The sequence below is a fragment of the Notothenia rossii genome (genome assembly GCF_949606895.1).
Source record: "Notothenia rossii genome assembly, chromosome: 8".
Lineage (NCBI taxonomy): Eukaryota > Metazoa > Chordata > Actinopteri > Perciformes > Nototheniidae > Notothenia > Notothenia rossii.
This window is the reverse complement of record NC_136906.1, coordinates 1,854,757-1,877,154: the sequence shown is the minus strand read 5'-3', so window position 1 is coordinate 1,877,154 and position 22,398 is coordinate 1,854,757. Positions and strand designations below refer to the sequence as shown.

Below are 22,398 nucleotides of genomic sequence, written 5' to 3'. Positions count from 1 at the left end.
GAATTCTGGGTTTTTCGAAAAATTCTGATATTTTTTTATAAAATCTCATAATTCTAATTTTTTTGTAATGAATTTAGACTTCTCTGAAAATCTCAAAATTCAGACTTTTATCAGAAAATCGCAAAATGCTGACTTTTTTTCTCAAAATCTTACAATTCAAATTTGTTCATCAAAATTCTGACTTTTCAGATTTATTTTCTATTTGCGTCCCTTTGGTTTCATACATACGTATTGACATCCCTACACTACATGCGGAACATAATAACTCATCCTAAGGATATACAGTGTATAACCTCATTCCTTCCTGACCTGAGCTCATGAGCAGCACGGCCTGCATCAGCGCCACCTCCGAGTCGTCCAGGTTGAACTGAGCCAGGCTTTTGCCCAAATCAAAGATGGCGTCCGACACCACGCCCAGCCCTCCGTTCTTCAGCTGCTCTCGCTTCACCGCCATCTCTCCGTTCAGTGTCAGCGTCTCGCTCTCCGGGTCGTAGCGCACGGCGGCGCGCAGAGACATGATCTCCATGCAGCCGCCCTTCAGCAGGATGATCTGGTCCTCACAGGACAGCTGAAACACATCGTTATTATTACATGTAATAACAATCTTTATATTCAGAGACATGATGTCCATGCAGCCGCCCTTCAGCAGGATGGTCCTCACAGGACAGCTGAAACATATCATCAAAAAATATCACATCAACATCTCCTCCGGTCGGCATATTTAATTTTAAAGAAGTTTGTCGGAAGCAGGTGTTTGCCTCTTTCTGTTTTTTAAATGGATGATCTTATTTTCGAAAAGTAAGGACAGTTTTCGGATAAGATAAGGTATCCTCTATCGAACCCACATTGGGACATGTTTTTGTTGCAGCAGCATGTAAAACCAAGTCTTGCACACAAGTCACTCCTGATTGAACTGTCCAGTGAGCTGCGGTCTGAAAGCATCTCTTCACTTCCCACAAACACCGACTACCTTCGGGCTTCCTTGCAGGAAAAAGGATATCTTCTATTCCTAACGAATCCCTCGTTACACGTAACCGGGAAGCCCCTAAAATATACATGACTTCTGCACTCAGTGAAGTGGAACCACAGACAAGACACACACACACACACACACACACACACACACACACACACACACACACACACACACACACACACACACACACACACACACACACACACACACACACACACACACACACACACACACACACACACACACACACACACACACACACACACACACAGTGAGCGGTGAGTCATGGAGAGACAGGCAGGGTTTCATTACTTAGTGTAAAATGAGCTGACAGGCAGGAAGAGGAAGTTTCCAATCAACAGCTCGTTAGGACACGGCGCTCAGGAGACTCATCTATTGCTGCGTTTGATACTGACTCTGGTTCTCCACTAACTACAATACATCTGCCACTTACTTTAGATTCAAGTTTCAAGTCTCTCTCACCATGAGCAGCTACAGTGAACACGTGTCAATGACAAACTGAAGTCCTCCTCCAGCAGAGCAACATGAATATTGGATATAAAACTAACAAAACACATTCAATAGTGCAAGAGAAGGTTTTTAGATGATAGATATAGATATAAATAGTGCCAGAAGAGTCTAGATGGAATAAGATATATAGATAAATAACTTTCAAGAGCCTTTACTGGTTGTATTTTGATCCGATACTAAGCGTTTGAATGCAGGATCTTTACTCGTAACAGAATATTTCTACAACGTAATATTTGCTTGTTTTACTTAATTATAATACTGAGTTCCTCCTCGTACGTGTGGAGGAAACTCTTCAGAGAAACTGATGAATGATTCACGGACAAAGTTTGTCTTTTGTTCTATTTAATAAAGTAATAAAGAAAGTCAATATAAAGTGAAATGGATCTGAAGTGCAGGAACAGAGCAGCTTCCTCCTCAGAGGAGAGAGAGGTTCTACTCAGCCTCTCTGTGTCTTCAAGAGAGGAAACAGCTGCTCCTCCATCCCACCATCAAACCACTACACCCCCTCGTCCTGAATTAACCATTTGAGAATCCACCTTTTACTTCCTTTGCCCTCCTGAAATGTAAATGCTTAAAGATCCCATGTCATGCTTTTCTGGTTCTTACCCGTCCCCTTGTGTGTTATGAAGGCTAAAACTCTAACACAGAGAAGACCTCCCAGAACGCCTCGTTGGAGATACGTCATTGTCCATTGATTCTTCCGGGTACGCGTGATGTCAACCGTACCCGGAACCAAATGGACCAATCCGTGGAGCCGTTACGTTACGTCCGCGGAGCCGTTAAGTTAAGCCCCCGCTGATTGGTCCAAATTAACCAATCCACGGACTTCCTCACACACACACTCAGTGCAGGCAGCTCTGCTGATCTCTCCTCCCTGGCTGCAGGCGAAGTTCTCTCTGCAGACCCATTCTCTCTGCAGACCCATTCTCTCTGCAGACCCATTCTCTCTGCAGACCCATTCTCTCTGCAGACCCATTCTCTCTGCAGACCCATTCTCTCTGCAGACCCACTCTCTCTGCAGACCCATTCTGTCTGCAGACCCATTCTCTCTGCAGACCCATTCTCTCTGCAGACCCATTCTCTCTGCAGACCCATTCTCTCTGCAGACCCACTCTCTCTGCAGACCCATTCTCTCTGCAGACCCATTCTGTCTGCAGACCCATCCTCTCTGCAGACCCATTCTCTCTGCAGACCCATTCTCTCTGCAGACCCATTCTCTCTGCAGACCCATTCTCTCTGCAGACCCATTCTCTCTGCAGACCCATTCTCTCTGCAGACCCATTCTCTCTGCAGACCCATTCTCTCTGCAGACCTATTCTCACAGCGTTCATCAACCTATAAACCTTTTCTTACTCAATATCAAGACACACTTATTGTTTTTACTCCGGCTGTGACTTTGTGTGTGCTCAGGGTGAGTTTGGCTGTGTATCGCTAAACAAGGAAACCACACCTCCACGGAGCTCAGCGCGATTCACAACGTCCCGACCAATCAGAGCACACTGTGCTCACAGGGAGGGGGGGGGGCTGGAGCTATTGGAGCTACAACGAGCCGTTAAAGGCAGAGAGTGAAATTCAGTGAATACACGTAGTTTACAGAGATGCTGTTTGAGAAACCAAAGTGAGTTTGGAAAGTTGCATAATATAAATCTATTCTAGTAGACCTCAACAATGGAATTATGATCAGTGGAAATGGCCATGACACGGGACCTTTAAAATACGTCTCTGTTAAACACATACAAGACTAAACATACAATTGAAAAGGCAATCAGAGTATAAGACTATATGTTTTATGATAGTTTGAGATGGCAGTACGTACCTCTGAGAACATGGGGATTTTCTTGGCGAAGTCCACCACGCGTGTGATGGCGGGGGTCATGATCTTCGTGAACTCGCTGAAGGCTTCCAGGTCCACCTTGTCTCCGTCTAAAGTGGGAATCATCGGACCCTGACCGATATCATCCGACTGGAAACAAGACAGCATACACAGTTAACGGAGACATTCAGATAGAGAGGAACTTGAACTTGAATCAAGTTAATTTCCTTTCCAACAAATCGGGAGTTCATTTATTTGACCAAAGAGAGCCTGTGGAAGGTAGAGAACTTGAACATATGCATTCATATCAGTATGTAGTGTCTCTACTTTAAAGAGTCCTCTCCTGCTGATGTTCAGGTGTATATCAGTATGTAGTGTCTCTACTTTAAAGAGTCCTCTCCTGCTGATGTTCAGGTGTATATCAGTATGTAGTGTCTCTACTTTAAAGAGTCCTCTCCTGCTGATGTTCAGGTGTATATCAGTATGTAGTGTCTCTACTTTAAAGAGTCCTCTCCTGCTGATGTTCAGGTGTATATCAGTATGTAGTGTCTCTACTTTAAAGAGTCCTCTCCTGCTGATGTTCAGGTGTATATCAGTATGTAGTGTCTCTACTTTAAAGAGTCCTCTCCTGCTGATGTTCAGGTGTATATCAGTATCTAGTGTCTCTACTTTAAAGAGTCCTCTCCTGCTGATGTTCAGGTGTATATCAGTATGTAGTGTCTCTACTTTAAAGCGTCCTCTCCTGCTGATGTTCAGGTGTATATCAGTATGTATTGTCTCTACTTTAAAGAGTCCCCTCCTGCTGATGTTCAGGTGTATATCAGTATGTAGTGTCTCTACTTTAAAGAGTCTTCTCCAGCTGATGTTCAGGTGTATATCAGTATGTAGTGTCTCTACTTTAAAGAGTCCTCTCCTGCTGATGTTCAGGTGTATATCAGTATGTAGTGTCTCTACTTTAAAGTATCCTCTCCTGCTGATGTTCAGGTGTATATCAGTATGTAGTGTCTCTACTTTAAAGAGTCCTCTCCTGCTGATGTTCAGGTGTATATCAGTATGTAGTGTCTCTACTTTAAAGAGTCCTCTCCTGTTGATGTTCAGGTGTATATCAGTATGTAGTGTCTCTACTTTAAAGAGTCCTCTCCTGCTGATGTTCAGGTGTATATCAGTATGTAGTGTTTCTACTTTAAAGAGTCCTCTCCTGCTGATATTCATGTGTATATCAGTATGTAGTGTCTCTACTTTAAAGAGTCCTCTCCTGCTGATGTTCAGGTGTATATCAGTATGTAGTGTCTCTACTTGAAAGAGTCCTCTCCTGCTGATGTTCAGGTGTATATCAGAATGTAGTGTTTCTACTTTAAAGAGTCCTCTCCTGCTGATGTTCAGGTGTATATCAGTATGTAGTGTTTCTACTTTAAAGAGTCCTCTCCTGCTGATGTTCAGGTGTATATCAGTATGTAGTGTCTCTACTTTAAAGAGTCCTCTCCTGCTGATGTTCAGGTGTATATCAGTATGTAGTGTCTCTACTTTAAAGAGTCCTCTCCTGCTGATGTTCAGGTGTATATCAGTATGTAGTGTCTCTACTTTAAAGAGTCCTCTCCTGCTGATGTTCAGGTGTATATCAGTATGTAGTGTCTCTACTTTAAAGAGTCCTCTCCAGCTGATGTTCAGGTGTATATCAGTATGTAGTGTCTCTACTTTAAAGAGTCCTCTCCTGCTGATGTTCAGGTGTATATCAGTATGTAGTGTCTCTACTTTAAAGAGTCCTCTCCTGCTGATGTTCAGGTGTATATCAGTATGTAGTGTCTCTACTTTAAAGAGTCCTCTCCTGCTGATGTTCAGGTGTATATCAGTATGTAGTGTCTCTACTTTAAAGAGTCCTCTTCTGCTGATGTTCAGGTGTATATCAGTATGTAGTGTCTCTACTTTAAAGAGTCCTCTCCTGCTGATGTTCAGGTGTATATCATTATGTAGTGTCTCTACTTTAAAGAGTCCTCTTCTGCTGATGTTCAGGTGTATATCAGTATTTAGTGTCTCTACTTTAAAGAGTCCTCTCCTGCTGATGTCCAGGTGTATATCAGTATGTAGTGTCTCTACTTTAAAGAGTCCTCTCCTGCTGATGGTCAGGTGTATATCAGTATGTAGTGTCTCTACTTTAAAGAGTCCTCTCCTGCTGATGTTCAGGTGTATATCAGTATGTAGTGTCTCTACTTTAAAGAGTCCTCTCCTGCTGATGTTCAGGTGTATATCAGTATGTAGTGTCTCTACTTTAAAGAGTCCTCTCCTGCTGATGTTCAGGTGTATATCAGTATGTAGTGTCTCTACTTTAAAGAGTCCTCTCCTGCTGATGTTCAGGTGTATATCAGTATGTAGTGTCTCTACTTTAAAGAGTCCTCTCCTGCTGATGTTCAGGTGTATATCAGTATGTAGTGTCTCTACTTTAAAGAGTCTTCTCCTGCTGATGTTCAGGTGTATATCAGTATGTAGTGTCTCTACTTTAAAGAGTCCTCTCAGGCTGATGTTCAGGTGTATATCAGTATGTAGTGTCTCTACTTTAAAGAGTCCTCTCAGGCTGATGTTCAGGTGTATATCAGTATGTGATGCCTCTACAGACAGAGAATCAGCACTTTGGAAACAGGGCTGAAACAGAGGGGATTATGGGTAATGCTGCAATGATCTATTTGGTGTTTCAGCCAATCAGAGACAGGCTCTGGATATATCTGAGACCTGTGATATATTGATGAAGAGGAGGATAATGGGGGACCTTTGAGTGAAAATACTTAAATCCACCTTCACCCAATGTGTCCTTTCACGTGTTTTGTCTTGGCCTTAAAGCCGGGTTGTGAATAAATTGGGGTCTCTTCCGGGATTCGACCTCTCACGACCCAAGCGAGAATCACACCCCAGACCTTTGCATTTATATAATGACTTTACTTCCATCTCAACGCTGTTCAAGGCACCCATCAGCTGTGGAGACATCTGCTCGCGCTCCTGCCTCCCCGGATTATCGCCACAGATTGAGTCGCGGATGAAAGGCAGAGCTGTCAAATCGCTTTCTTTTGAAAAACTGAGCGAAGTCGTTGCCTTTCATGTTCGAGCTCGTGTGATTTTCAAAGTGGAAATGTGCGTTCTGTGGGTGGAGGACTCTGGATTAATGAGCTGCGGCACATGAAAGACGGAATGAACTTCTGTGTGTACACCGCAAGGACGGGTCCACAGAGTGTGAGGGATTACACGCTGTAATCCTAAACAGACGGCCATTAATGAAAATATGACATAATTAATTATATTCCTTGGGTAAGTCTTACATTGTGCTTTCATGGATTAAGTCGAGTCCATTTGGCCGGAGCTCAAAAGCCAGTGAGGAGTTGAGCCTTCTGTACATTTTACAAACCAATGCTTTAGTTTCTCGCTTCACTTTGAAAATAGTTGTCGTATTTGATTATATTTTACTCAGTTTCTCACATATTCATATTTTGTGTAAATATTGTCCTTATTTTTAATTTGTTACAATCGTCTTCAAAACGTTTTTGAAATAGCTTTTATGATAGTACCATGGTTTGATACGTACTCTGCTTTCTGTGTCTTTGTATGCATCACTAAAACCTCATATGTGTTCACTTACTTGATTCAGGAGGACCATGCAGAAGATCAAATGAAATCAATTTCATTTACAGAAAACTCTGTGGGGCCCCCTCAAACCAAAGTGAGTCTTAAAATACATGTTACTAACTTTGACGCTATTGTCTTTGGAAGCTTAGACTGTATTTTGTGGGTGGATCACCATTTCATTTCAAGTTGGCCGAATGGGCTATTAGCACTTCCTGTTTGCATTGTACCCTTAGTTCAACTGTTACGACCCTGGTCGTTATGTGTATTGTGTGTAGGGATAGGTATCGTTAGGATTTTATCGATACCGGTACCGGTACTGCTTATCGGTATCGGTATTTTTCGATACTCTTATCGATACTTTTCAATAATTTGGTGTTAATAAACTAAAAAAAGACAAGGCGATGTGCCTGCAAGACTGCACCCAGGTAAACAAAACATATTACCCGTGCGCAGCAGCTAACCTGCCTGCGAGCCTTCACTCAGGTCACATTTACACACGGCGTGGCTGAAGCCCGCTAGCACTATTAGCACTATTAGCACTAGCAGTATCGCTGCACCGTTTTAGATTCAATGAGTGTCTCGGTTGTAAATGCTTCATTAAGTTGCTTGTGTCACCCCCTTTACAAGCAACTCATTGAGTACATAGATTGCACTTTGCACTATCGCCACTACATTTTATTAAAGTGCACCCAGACATTGGATCGCTTCGCTCTGTCCGCCATGCCTGACGAGTGGCATTTACAGTGGCCAATCAGAGGGGTCTCAAACCGGATACATCACACGGGATGAGGGTTCCCAACCAACCAGAATGGTTTAAAGTTAAACTAAGGAAGTAGACGTAACAGATATACCGATAGCAGCACCGTTTGTCCAGCGGCTTAACGGTATACCGATACCGTCCAATCAGGTACCGGTATTGACTTAGTGCCGGTTCTCGGTACCCATCCCTAATTGTGTGTAGAGATTTGTCCCTCCTCCTGTGTCTGTGTGTGTGTGTGTGTGAGCAGGTGGGGCCCGTTAGCTGATTGGCTACCTTCAACAGGCTGATTGGTCCACCTGGGGAGACGGGAGGATATTTAACTGCAGCCGTGCAGTTCCTCGGCCGCTCTCTCTGACTCGACTTCTCCTACTCCCAACACTGTTGCGTATTTGTATCTGTCCTGCTGTGCTGTGTTCGCACTTTGACCGTGTACCTCGTCAGTCTCTCCTTGCGGGGAGACTTAAGGAAGTAAGCCACTTTACCTGTCTTTGCAGGCACGCTGTATTCTTTACTCAGGAGTGCAAAACCCGTTTTCTTTGGTTAATTCGTTTTCTCCTGTTTAATGTTAGTGTAGGTAAGAGTCTTGATTTTGTGTTCAGAGATTTGTTTGTTTTGTGGGTTGTTGCACTTGTTTGTTAAAAAGAGAACTTTGGTAATTAAATTTACCAAACGGCATTCACTGTCTCATTGTCTATGTTCCTCGGAGTGGGAAAAGATGAGAGAGTGCCCTTCTTATGCTGCGCCTAGGTTCCCCTAGATCTGGGCGTAACACAACATACAGCTATTACTGGATCACTTTTGAAATGACGATAACGTTAAAATGTCTGGATTCACAGAGGTTTAAATGCCTCTTTGTGAGTATTTGAACCCGATGTAGGATGAAGGCCAGGAGCACAAGAAGGTTTCTAGAGCATGGATCAAAACCTATAAGAGCTCTAAAAAACATTTATATAACAAACAGGTGTTTTTAAACAAAAATCTCACCAGGAACTTCTGCTTCCATGCGGCCCCCTGGTGATAGCTAGTTATATCACTGAGTAATAAAAACACATTTCCTTTATATAGCACACTTTAAAAACAACGTCATCTTGAGGTGCTTCACAATACTATGAGATTGCAAGATCTCACCAGGAACTTCAAGCCATTTAAGAATTATAAGAAAGGACGGCTGTGGCTCAGTGGATAGAGTGCTGGGCTTTGAATCAGTGGGTAGCAAGTTCGAGTCCCACTGCAGTCAGCATGTCGTTGTGTCCCTGAGACACTTCACCCTAATGGCTGTATGTAAGTTGCTTTGGATAGAAGCGTCTAACAAATGACATGGAATGATAATAATAATAATGATAATGCAAGGTGACATATAAGTCACTTTGCAGATCTTTGACACTAGGGGGGGTTAATTGTCAGAAATGTGTTCTATGTGGTCAATAAATCTAAATGATGTTCCCCATCCCTTTCCCAAGAGTAGAAATGAATACGGTTTATTGCGGTGATAACTATTTAGATAAATAAGTAGATTGCAGGATGGTTTTATATCAAACAGGTGTTTTTGTAAATGCTCACCAGGAACTTGCGCTTCTGCTTCCAGGCGGCCCCCTGGGCGTTGGTGTGCCGGTGCGCCTCCGTCACCATGCGGATCAGGTCCCACTCGGGGGAGTCGGGCTCCGGCCGGGTCTGAAGGGTCCGGACCATCTCCTCCCTCTTCCTCTTCTGACGGTTCTCCTCGATCAGACGACGCTTCGCCACACGCTTAGAGTCGTCCAGCACCACTGAGAGGAGGGAGGACGTAACGGGGGTTAATGCTACATGCTACATGCTACGAGCTAAGTGCCATGACGCACTCTGACTGGAGGACTGTTTTTAATCTGAGATCCAGAACCACTGAGAGGAGGGAGGACGTAACGGGGGTTAATGCTACATGCTACGAGCTAAGTGCCATGATGCACTCTGACTGGAGGACTGTTTTTAATCTGAGATATCGGAGGACTTGAATCCTGTAACTCTGTTTTCAGAATCAGAATACCTCTGTTCGTCCCACAGAGGGGAAAAGCACATGTGTTACAGCAGTAAAGAGCCAAAGACAGCTGACTGTTACCTAAGAACACATTTTATGCATATTTAACTAAATATGTACCGGTAATCACCTGAACCTCACGTTTCCTGCAGAAACACAAGTGTCACCAAATTTCATTCTAATTTGACAACAAAAGAGCAGATTTATATAAAACAATAGATATTCAACATTCTTAGAACTAATCAGATATATTTGTATTTATGTTTCTGTCATTCCCTTTTTTTTTACTTCTTTTATTTTCCCTGTCCTCTCTTTCTTTGACATTATTCTGTCATTTCTTTTTTATTTATTTAATATATGTATATATTTGTTTTTCCCAAACTTATTTGATTTCTGTATAACTTTCTTTATTAAGTTCTTCAGACTCACACGCTGCGCTGCACACCAGGATGAAATAAATAAGACTGAAACACACTCCAGCCTCCGTAGAACATCCAGACACACACACACACACACACACACACACACACACACACACACACACACACACACACACACACACACACACACACACACACACACACACACACACACACACACACACACACACACACACACCATCTAGTTAATTAAAAGCTGTGTGTTTTTTATTTGGACATTCTTTCCATCCTCGTGATAAGCTGTACTGTTGAATTAACTTAATATCATTCTGACCATGAAAAGAGATGTGTGTGTTCTCTTTGATGATGTGTGTGTTCTCTTTGATGATGTGTGTGTTCTCTCTTTGATGATGTGTGTGTTCTATTTGATGATGTGTGTGTTCTCTTTGATGATGTGTGTGTTCTCTTTGATGATGTGTGTGTTCTCTTTGATGATGTGTGTGTTCTATTTGATGATGTGTGTGTTCTCTTTGATGATGTGTGTGTGTTCTCTTTGATGATGTGTGTGTTCTCTCTGATGATGTGTGTTCTCTCTGATGATGATGTGTGTGTTCTCTTTGATGATGTGTGTGTTCTCTCTGATGATGATGTGTGTGTTCTCTCTGATGATGATGTGTGTGTTCTCTCTGATGATGTGTGTGTTCTCTCTGATGATGTGTGTGTGTTCTCTCTGATGATGATGTGTGTGTTCTCTCTGATGAGGATGTGTGTGTTCTCTCTGATGATGATGTGTGTGTTCTCTCTGATGATGATGTGTGTGTTCTCTCTGATGATGTGTGTGTGTTCTCTCTGATGATGATGTGTGTGTTCTCTTTGATGATGTGTGTGTTCTCTCTCTGATGATGTGTGTTCTCTCTCTGATGATGTGTGTGTTCTCTCTGATGATGTGTGTGTTCTCTTTGATGATGTGTGTTCTCTTTGATGATGTGTGTTCTCTCTGATGATGTGTGTGTTCTCTCTGATGATGTGTGTGTTCTCTTTGATGATGTGTGTGTTCTCTTTGATGATGTGTGTGTTCTCTTTGATGATGTGTGTGTTCTCTTTGATGATGTGTGTGTTCTCTTTGATGATGTGTGTGTTCTCTTTGATGATGTGTGTGTTCTCTTTGATGATGTGTGTGTTCTCTCTGATGATGATGTGTGTGTTCTCTCTGATGATGTGTGTTCTCTCTGATGATGTGTGTGTTCTCTTTGATGATGTGTGTGTTCTCTTTGATGATGTGTGTGTTCTCTCTGATGATGTGTGTGTTCTCTCTGATGATGTGTGTTCTCTCTGATGATGTGTGTTTTCTCTTTGATGATGTGTGTGTTCTCTTTGATGATGTGTGTGTTCTCTCTGATGATGTGTGTTCTCTTTGATGATGTGTGTGTTCTCTTTGATGATGTGTGTGTTCTCTTTGATGATGTGTGTGTTCTCTCTGATGATGTGTGTGTGTTCTCTCTGATGATGTGTGTGTTCTCTTTGATGATGTGTGTGTTCTCTCTGATGATGTGTGTTCTCTCTGATGATGTGTGTGTTCTCTTTGATGATGTGTGTTCTCTTTGATGATGTGTGTTCTCTTTGATGATGTGTGTGTTCTCTTTGATGATGTGTGTTCTCTTTGATGATGTGTGTGTTCTCTTTGATGATGTGTGTTCTCTCTGATGATGTGTGTGTTCTCTTTGATGATGTGTGTGTTCTCTCTGATGATGTGTGTGTGTTCTCTCTGATGATGTGTGTGTTCTCTCTGATGATGTGTGTGTTCTCTCTGATGATGTGTGTGTTCTCTTTGATGATGTGTGTGTTCTCTCTGATGATGTGTGTGTGTTCTCTCTGATGATGTGTGTGTTCTCTTTGATGATGTGTGTGTTCTCTCTGATGATGTGTGTTCTCTCTGATGATGTGTGTGTTCTCTCTGATGATGTGTGTGTTCTCTCTGATGATGTGTGTTCTCTCTGATGATGTGTGTGTTCTCTCTGATGATGATGTGTGTGTTCTCTTTGATGATGTGTGTGTTCTCTTTGATGATTTGTGTGTTCTCTCTGATGATGTGTGTGTTCTCTCTTTGATGATGTGTGTGTTCTCTTTGATGATGTGTGTGTGTTCTCTCTGATGATGTGTGTGTGTTCTCTCTGATGATGTGTGTGTTCTCTTTGATGATGTGTGTGTGTTCTCTCTTTGATGATGTGTGTGTTCTCTCTGATGATGATGTGTGTGTTCTCTTTGATGATGTGTGTTCTCTTTGATGATGTGTGTGTGTTCTCTCTGATGATGTGTGTGTTCTCTCTGATGATGTGTGTGTTCTCTCTGATGATGTGTGTGTGTGTTCTCTCTGATGATGATGTGTGTGTTCTCTCTTTGATGATGTGTGTGTTCTCTCTGATGATGATGTGTGTGTGTTCTCTCTGATGATGTGTGTGTTCTCTCTCTGATGATGTGTGTGTTCTCTCTTTGATGATGTGTGTGTTCTCTCTGATGATGATGTGTGTGTTCTCTTTGATGATGTGTGTGTTCTCTCTGATGATGTGTGTGTTCTCTCTTTGATGATGTGTGTGTTCTCTCTTTGATGATGTGTGTGTTCTCTCTTTGATGATGTGTGTGTTCTCTCTTTGATGATGTGTGTGTTCTCTCTTTGATGATGTGTGTGTTCTCTCTTTGATGATGTGTGTGTTCTCTCTGATGATGTGTGTGTTCTCTCTGATGATGTGTGTGTTCTCTCTTTGATGATGTGTGTGTTCTCTCTGATGATGTGTGTGTTCTCTCTTTGATGATGTGTGTGTGTTCTCTCTGATGATGTGTGTGTTCTCTCTTTGATGATGTGTGTGTTCTCTCTTTGATGATGTGTGTGTTCTCTCTGATGATGTGTGTGTTCTCTCTCATGATGTGTGTGTTCTCTCTGATGATGTGTGTGTTCTCTCTTTGATGATGTGTGTGTTCTCTTTGATGATGTGTGTGTTCTCTCTGATGATGTGTGTGTTCTCTCTTTGATGATGTGTGTGTTCTCTCTCTGATGATGTGTGTGTTCTCTCTGATGATGTGTGTGTTCTCTCTCATGATGTGTGTGTTCTCTCTGATGATGTGTGTGTTCTCTCTTTGATGATGTGTGTGTTCTCTTTGATGATGTGTGTGTTCTCTCTGATGATGTGTGTGTGTTCTCTCTGATGATGTGTGTGTTCTCTCTCTGATGATGTGTGTGTTCTCTCTGATGATGTGTGTGTTCTCTCTTTGATGATGTGTGTGTTCTCTCTTTGATGATGTGTGTGTTCTCTTTGATGATGTGTGTGTTCTCTCTGATGATGTGTGTGTTCTCTCTTTGATGATGTGTGTGTTCTCTCTTTGATGATGTGTGTGTTCTCTCTCTGATGATGTGTGTGTTCTCTCTGATGATGTGTGTGTTCTCTCTTTGATGATGTGTGTGTTCTCTTTGATGATGTGTGTGTTCTCTCTGATGATGTGTGTGTTCTCTCTGATGATGTGTGTGTTCTCTTTGATGATGTGTGTGTTCTCTCTGATGATGTGTGTGTGTTCTCTCTGATGATGTGTGTGTTCTCTCTCATGATGTGTGTGTTCTCTCTGATGATGTGTGTGTGTTCTCTCTCATGATGTGTGTGTTCTCTCTCTGATGATGTGTGTGTTCTCTCTCATGATGTGTGTGTTCTCTCTGATGATGTGTGTGTGTTCTCTCTGATGATGTGTGTGTTCTCTCTGATGATGTGTGTGTTCTCTCTGATGATGTGTGTGTTCTCTTTGATGATGTGTGTGTTCTCTCTGATGATGTGTGTGTGTTCTCTCTGATGATGTGTGTGTTCTCTTTGATGATGTGTGTGTTCTCTCTGATGATGTGTGTGTGTTCTCTCTGATGATGTGTGTGTTCTCTCTCTGATGATGTGTGTGTTCTCTCTGATGATGTGTGTGTTCTCTCTTTGATGATGTGTGTGTGTTCTCTTTGATGATGTGTGTGTGTTCTCTTTGATGATGATGTGTGTGTTCTCTCTTTGATGATGTGTGTGTTCTCTTTGATGATGTGTGTGTTCTCTCTGATGATGTGTGTGTTCTCTCTGATGATGTGTGTGTTCTCTTTGATGATGTGTGTGTTCTCTTTGATGATGTGTGTGTTCTCTCTGATGATGATGTGTGTTCTCTTTGATGATGTGTGTGTTCTCTCTGATGATGTGTGTGTTCTCTCTGATGATGTGTGTGTTCTCTCTGATGATGTGTGTGTTCTCTCTGATGATGTGTGTGTTCTCTCTGATGATGTGTGTGTTCTCTCTGATGATGTGTGTGTTCTCTCTGATGATGTGTGTGTTCTCTCTGATGATGTGTGTGTTCTCTCTGATGATGTGTGTGTTCTCTCTGATGATGTGTGTGTTCTCTCTGATGATGTGTGTGTGTTCTCTCTGATGATGTGTGTGTTCTCTCTGATGATGTGTGTGTTCTCTCTCTGATGATGTGTGTGTGTTCTCTCTGATGATGTGTGTGTTCTCTTTGATGATGTGTGTGTTCTCTCTGATGATGTGTGTGTGTTCTCTTTGATGATGTGTGTGTGTTCTCTCTGATGATGTGTGTTCTCTCTCTGATGATGTGTGTGTTCTCTTTGATGATGTGTGTGTTCTCTTTGATGATGTGTGTGTTCTCTCTGATGATGTGTGTGTGTTCTCTTTGATGATGTGTGTGTGTTCTCTCTGATGATGTGTGTTCTCTCTCTGATGATGTGTGTGTTCTCTCTGATGATGTGTGTGTTCTCTCTGATGATGTGTGTGTTCTCTCTGATGATGTGTGTGTTCTCTCTTTGATGATGTGTGTGTTGTCTCTGATGATGTGTGTGTTCTCTTTGATGATGTGTGTGTTCTCTCTGATGATGATGTGTGTGTTCTCTTTGATGATGTGTGTTCTCTCTCTGATGATGTGTGTGTTCTCTTTGATGATGTGTGTGTTCTCTCTGATGATGATGTGTGTGTTCTCTTTGATGATGTGTGTGTTCTCTCTGATGATGTGTGTGTTCTCTCTCTGATGATGTGTGTGTTCTCTCTGATGATGTGTGTGTTCTCTTTGATGATGTGTGTGTTTTTTCTCTCTGATGATGTGTGTGTTCTCTCTGATGATGATGTGTGTGTTCTCTCTGATGATGTGTGTGTTCTCTTTGATGATGTGTGTGTTCTCTCTGATGATGTGTGTGTTCTCTTTGATGATGTGTGTGTTCTCTCTGATGATGATGTGTGTGTTCTCTCTGATGATGTGTGTGTTCTCTCTGATGATGTGTGTGTTCTCTCTGATGATGTGTGTGTTCTCTCTGATGATGTGTGTGTGTTCTCTTTGATGATGTGTGTGTGTTCTCTCTGATGATGTGTGTGTTCTCTCTGATGATGTGTGTTCTCTCTCTGATGATGTGTGTGTTCTCTTTGATGATGTGTGTGTTCTCTCTGATGATGTGTGTGTGTTCTCTTTGATGATGTGTGTGTGTTCTCTCTGATGATGTGTGTTCTCTCTCTGATGATGTGTGTGTTCTCTTTGATGATGTGTGTGTTCTCTCTGATGATGTGTGTGTTCTCTCTGATGATGTGTGTGTTCTCTCTTTGATGATGTGTGTGTTCTCTCTGATGATGTGTGTGTTCTCTTTGATGATGTGTGTGTTCTCTCTGATGATGATGTGTGTGTTCTCTTTGATGATGTGTGTTCTCTCTCTGATGATGTGTGTGTTCTCTTTGATGATGTGTGTGTTCTCTCTGATGATGATGTGTGTGTTCTCTTTGATGATGTGTGTGTTCTCTCTGATGATGTGTGTGTTCTCTCTTTGATGATGTGTGTGTTCTCTCTGATGATGTGTGTGTTCTCTTTGATGATGTGTGTGTTCTCTCTGATGATGATGTGCGTGTTCTCTTTGATGATGTGTGTTCTCTCTCTGATGATGTGTGTGTTCTCTTTGATGATGTGTGTGTTCTCTCTGATGATGATGTGTGTGTGTTCTCTCTGATGATGTGTGTGTTCTCTTTGATGATGTGTGTGTTCTCTCTGATGATGTGTGTGTTCTCTCTGATGATGTGTGTGTTCTCTTTGATGATGATGTGTGTGTGTTCTCTCTGATGATGATGTGTGTGTTCTCTTTGATGATGTGTGTGTTCTCTCTGATGATGTGTGTGTTCTCTCTGATGATGATGTGTGTGTTCTCTTTGATGATGTGTGTGTTCTCTCTGATGATGTGTGTGTTCTCTCTGATGATGTGTGTGTTCTCTCTGATGATGTGTGTGTTCTCTCTGATGATGATGTGTGTGTTCTCTTTGATGATGTGTGTGTTCTCTCTGATGATGTGTGCGTTCTCTTTGATGATGATGTGTGTGTTCTCTCTGATGATGATGTGTGTGTTCTCTCTGATGATGTGTGTGTTCTCTTTGATGATGTGTGTGTTCTCTTTGATGATGTGTGTGTTCTCTCTGATGATGTGTGTGTGATCTGGGGGCTCTGGGAGGGGAAAAACATTTTTGACCGTTAGCACTCATCCTAATTTTCGGCCTTGATGTTGGAGGTGATGTCCACCCCCCAATTAAAACATGTTCATGCAATACTAAATACATTTGAAGCCATTTTGACGTATACTACCTATGTCAATACGTTTCTGTTTTTGTAGTGTATTTGTCTTTTGTAGAGATTTTTTATTTATTCTTTATAAATAAAATCTCGCTTAAAATCTCACCGAGGCTAGCACATTGTCTAGAACCGGCCCTGGAACTAGGCCTCAAGAGCCTTTCTTGTGCTGGCAGACAATAGAGACAAATTGTCGGGGCGCACTTCGCACGTGCACACACAAAAAGATTCCACGCGTTATGCTGGGCCCACGTGCCTTAGCACCGCTGCTATGACTCCATCCTAGGGGAAACACTGAATGCATCCTTTTCTTAAAACAAAAACTCTTGAAAACATCTTGATTTCGGACACTGGGAACACGTTTCCATCACGTTTGGAAATGTTCAATTTGGTCTCCACCACTTTGCATAACGATCATTTGTCAAAGATTGTCTAAAAAATTGCGTACACTTCGAAAAAGGTTTATCTGCACAAGAGAAATGTACAATCTGGAGGACACGTTTGATATTAGTCATAACTGAATAGAGGATATGTTTGCAGCAGCCTCGTCACTGACTAGTTTGCAAATAGAGTATTGTAAGCATATGTATGTTTGTTCACTGTATATGTGTGTATCGTCTGAGGGCGCTTAATGCGGTATAGAGAGGTGCAGGAACGAGTCCTAAAACCAGGAAGTGAGTCAGCATTTCTCCACTTCCTGTTCCCTGGTCTCAGAGCCAATGGGATCTCTCCGTAGGATTTAGGAAACTATCTGAACTAAGGTCTGTGGTTGAGACAAAGAGACGGATCACGTTTTGTTCTACATTAAATCATCAGCAGTGACCCCACTGGTGATTTCTGAAGAGTGGACGTGTCTGAAAAACGATGGTTGTTACCAAGTGGCTGAATAGGACTAAAGAAGTCGTGGAGGCCGTTGTACGTCATAACGCCGAACACGTAAACACTCCTCTAAGTTAGTTTCTGTTCTGCTTGAGAGCAAGTCCCTGCCTCCTGCAGACTGTTCAAACAAACACTTCAACTCGTTCCATCTAGAATCTGTGTGTTTGAATATGGATCTGAAGTTGGCGTGACGTTGAAGTCGTGCTGCTGGACTCGGCTGTAGCTCCTTTATAGCATCACGTTAGCATTTAGCTTCTGGACATTAGATTTATGATTAGAACATTATAAAAGTAGACGTGTGGAGATGATCCTGAACTAAACATTTATCAAACAGGTCGTTTTCCACAGATCTTACTTACAGCTATTTTCCTAAACCTCTGGAGAAACCCGTTGCTTTGGTCGAGGGAACAGCAGCTTCCTTCAGGGTGAACGCGTCCTCCCCGCTCCGCTCTATTGGTTTTAAACGCCTCCACTAGCTTTCTAACAAAGTGAAGCTCATGACCTCATCGTATGAATATTTATGATCTCTAAAAATGAACCAAATCTGTGATTCTTCAGAAGATGTTCACATGACGCAACATCCCCAGAGTTTCTATAATCTAATTTGGGATCAATGGACCAATAGTTTTTATTGTACCCGCAAATCTAATTATCTTATCACTGTAATTATATAAACATATGATCATCTAAATGTGATTGGAAAATTGATGTTTTTTCTAGATGCATATCTCGACAACTTGTACGTTTATGAACATTGCTGGATCCCAGGAATCAATGGGTTCTTAACAAATCAAAAAGTTCATAAAGAGTAACGCTGATTTCTCTTTGAGCTAAATGCTAACATGCTAACATCTGCATTCTCACATGCTCAAAACGACATGCTAAAGTTTAGCAAGTTCTTGTTAAGTCAAAGACATCTTACTGTGAGTTGTATCTAAGATGAAAAAGGTTTCTTTTAACATTTTTATTAGAAAATTCCCAACTAACATCAGAAAACAGAAAACGTCCTGCTTCTGCTCAAATATAGCTCAAAATACGTTTTCCCAGCTAAATGAAGCTCAGCGTAAATTCTTTCAGGTAGACTGGTTCCCACGCTCTCATTCACAATCCTCCCTCCCTCACTCGCCCCCTTTCTCAATTAGCAAAGGCGCAACTCACCCCAGCTAAACCAATCGGCCGCGTCTTATTTCCCACAGCCAATCACAGCACACCAGGCAAAACGTTTAAATCTGCTCTTCTCTCCCCCGTCAGCATCGTTCAGGAGAATTGACCCTCCTTCACCTCCTTCACCTCCAGCTGTTCAGATCAAGGCAGGACAGCCCAGAGGAACCCTCATCACTCCGGACTTTATGTTCCCTTAGTATTCACCACCACCAGTGTCCGGACCCCGGGGGGTTTCTCTTTCTAGTCGGCTTCCCCTCCCCCCTAATTCATCACAGTGTGATCGGGTCTAATCTTCAAAAACACTACTGCGCATACGGCAATACAAATGTTATCAACTTCAACTGAGTCTCTCCTGATGGAAATTACAAGATGTGATTTATCTAAATATCCCGTCTAATCTCGAGAAATCTTCACAAGTGACTTTCTATTTGCAGATTTGACTGATTTGAAGTGAGAGCACCTTGTTTTTGGAGCAGCATTTTGACAGGTCTCATGACATGTTCCTTCTGGATGCTTTTTGGACAGCCTAACCTCCTGTATCTCTGTTTATATGATCAATACTCACAGTCCCACAGCTACAGTTGCAAGAAACAGTAAGTGAACCCTTTGGAATTACCTGGATTTCTGCATAAGTTGGTTATAAAATGTCTTCTGATCTGCACGTTTGAATTTTGCAAAAGAGCACCTGGATGTTCCACAGCACTACTGGCAAAATATTCTGTGGACAGATGAAACCAAAGTTGAGTTGTTTGGAAGGAACACACAACGCTATGTGTGGAGAAAAAAAGGCACAGCACACCAACATCAAAACCTCATCCCAACTGTGAAGTCTGGTGGAGGGAGCATCATGGTTTGGGGCTGCTTTGCTGCCTCAGGGCCTGGACAGACTGCCATCATCCACGGAAAAATGAATTCTCAAGTTGATCAAGACATTTTGCTGGAGAACTTAAGGCCATCTGTCCACCAACTGAAGCTCAACAGAAGATGGGTGATGCAACAGGACAACGACCCAAAGCACAGAAGCAAATCAACAACAGAAGAAAATAGGCCTTCTGGAGTGGCCCAGTCAGAGTCCTGACCTCAACCCAATTGAGATGCTGTGACCTCAAGAGAGCGATTCACACCAGACATCCCAAGAGTATTGCTGAACTGAAACAGTTTTGTAAAGAGGAATGGTCCAAAGTTCCTCCTGACCGTTGTGCAGGTCTGATATGCAACTATAGGAAACGTTTGGTTGAGGTTATTGCTGCCAAAGGAGGGTCAACCGGTTATTCAATCCAAGAGTTCACCCTGCACTGTGAATGTTTACATGGTGTGTTCAATAAAAATATCCATCCATCTTCTCCCGCTTATCCGTGGTCGGGTCTCGGAGGTAGCAGTTCCAGCAGAGAGCCCCAAACTTTCTTTTCCCTGGCCACATCAACCAGCTCTGAATGGGGGGTCCCAAGGCGCTCCCAGGCCAGAGAAGAGATATAATCCCTCCATCTGGTTCTAGGTCTACCCCTTGGTCTCCTCCCAGCTGGACGTGCCTGGAACAGCTCCCTAGGGAGGCGCCCAGGTGGCATCCTAACTAGGTGGCATCCTAACTAGGTGCCCGAACCACCTCAACTGGCTCCTTTCGACGCGAAGGAGGAGCGGTTCAACTCTGAGTCCCTCCCGGATGACTGAACTTCTCACCTTATCCCTAAGGGAGACACCAGCCACCCTGCGGAGAAAACCCATCTCGGCCGCTTGTATCCGCGATCTCGTTCTTTCGGTCTTGACCCATCCTTCATGACCATAGGTGAGGGTAGGAAGGGAAATGGCCCGGTAGACAGAGAGCTTTGCCTTCTGGCTCAGCTCCCTTTTTGTCACAATAATAAAAACATAAGCACATATAATTGTTTTGTGGTTTTAGCTTAAGCAGACTGTGTTTGTCTGTTGTTGAGACTTAGATGAAGATCAGAACACATTTTATGAACTCCAGGAAGTTCCAAAGGGTTCACAAACTTTTTCTTGCAACTTTAATTACAAGATCTGATTTATCTAAATATCCCTCTTATCTCAAAACATCTTCCCAAGCAACTTTCTATTGGCCGATTTCAAGAGAACACGTTGTTTTTGGAGCAAAGCCAGTTCGTCTCTTTGCTTGTTGGCAGCCTCGCCTCACTCTGTAAATATGACATGTTCAGCATGTTGAGTAACATGAGTACACGTGTTCCTCCTGGATGCCCTCTTGAAGGCCTAACCTCCCGTATCTCTGTTTATAGGATCACTACTCACAGTCCATGGCCATGCCCACGGCGATGCACTTCTTGAAGCGGCACAGCTGGCACTGGTTGCGCGTGATCTTGTCGATGATACAGCACCCCTCATATTTGCAGGAGTAGGCCGGGTGCAGGTTCTTCTGGATGGTTCTGCGGAAGAAGCCCTGCAGAGAGGAGAGGAAGAGGAGGATGAACGATGAAGAACAGAGGCATAGGAATTTATAGAAACATAAAGGAAATAAATGGAGCTAAAGAAAACTAAACAGAGAAGCATTCAGATTGAGAGGAGATACTCCGGATGAGGATATCGCGCTCTCCAAACACTCCAGATCCTACCCAGTATCTGTGTCTGATATCCAATCAGAACACGTCTCTCCTCCTGACATGAGACACTCTAACTTCAGAAGCAACACGCAGCGAGACAGAGGCTCTTGTTTTTAGACAATGCAGCCTCTTGTTCAGTCAGAACATCTTGCTTTGAGTCGTATCTCAGAGGAAACACATATTTATTAGGAAATCACAAACTAACACCAGAACACAGAAACCAGAGCATCTGCTTATAGCTCCTGATTCTGCTCAAATACAATTCAAACTGAGTTCTCCAGCTAAAGATGTGATTTCTCTAAACGTCTCGTCTTATTTCAAGTCCTCTCACCTAGCTGATGTTCCCTTGTTCTATAGGCAGACCTTTGCACTGATTCCAGGTGAAAACAGCTCCTTTCATTATTCTTTCACTTGTTTTTGGAGCAGAAGTTTTTTCCAATGTGTACCGTTGGGTTTTATATGTATATTTAAATCTCTCCCTGCTTCCCTCTCATGTTTGCACATATGACCTCCCAATACTTTATTCAGATGCTGGTTCCTAAAGTGAGAACTAAGGAACAAGGCTTTTAAATAAGCTGCTCCTTCTGCCAGGAACAAAGTACAGAAGGAGCCCCAAAACATCTTGTTCTTTTCTTAACACTGAGAGCCGAGTTCATGCTCAACTCTCCGAATGCTTTTTGCACATGTTTGCACTTTAAAATATAATACACTAGTTTTCCATTTACTCATTGTCTTAAGTGTTTTAGTTTTCTAGCTTTTAAGGTTATTTGTAAAGTTACATTTGGAGTAAATACTTTTTTAATGCTAAACCTCAATGAGACGTTTCACCCGCTTAAAGGGGACCTATCATGCAAAATGCACTTGTGTACGTCTTTTCTACATGAACATGTGTCCCCGGTGTTCCAGGGAACTCACCAAGTCTCAGAAAACACAGCCCTCTCTATTTTCCTCCATACCCAAATCTCTTTAAAAGGGGCTTCAACGGATCTGATACAGACTGATCCAGATTTGAACACTTCTATGACGTCACAGAAGTGGCGCTACGGCTATTGGGCCAACTCCACCAATCAGGAGGAGACAGCCACGG

At 42.6% G+C, this 22,398-nt stretch overlaps 1 protein-coding gene across 3 annotated transcripts in view; it reads right to left on the bottom strand.

The window, feature by feature from the left end:
- Positions 1-22,398, bottom strand: part of LOC307016568 (thyroid hormone receptor alpha) — a 146,809-nt gene that overhangs the window by 5,561 nt on the left and 118,850 nt on the right. For all 3 annotated transcript variants that reach the window (XM_079645712.1, XM_079645713.1, XM_079645714.1), the window contains 4 exons: positions 21,004-21,151; positions 9,250-9,455; positions 3,324-3,470; positions 310-568 (listed from right to left, as the gene is read on the bottom strand). In XM_079645712.1, coding sequence (XP_079501838.1) covers positions 310-568; positions 3,324-3,470; positions 9,250-9,455; positions 21,004-21,151 — 760 coding nt within the window. The remainder of the gene's footprint in view (positions 1-309; positions 569-3,323; positions 3,471-9,249; positions 9,456-21,003; positions 21,152-22,398) is intronic.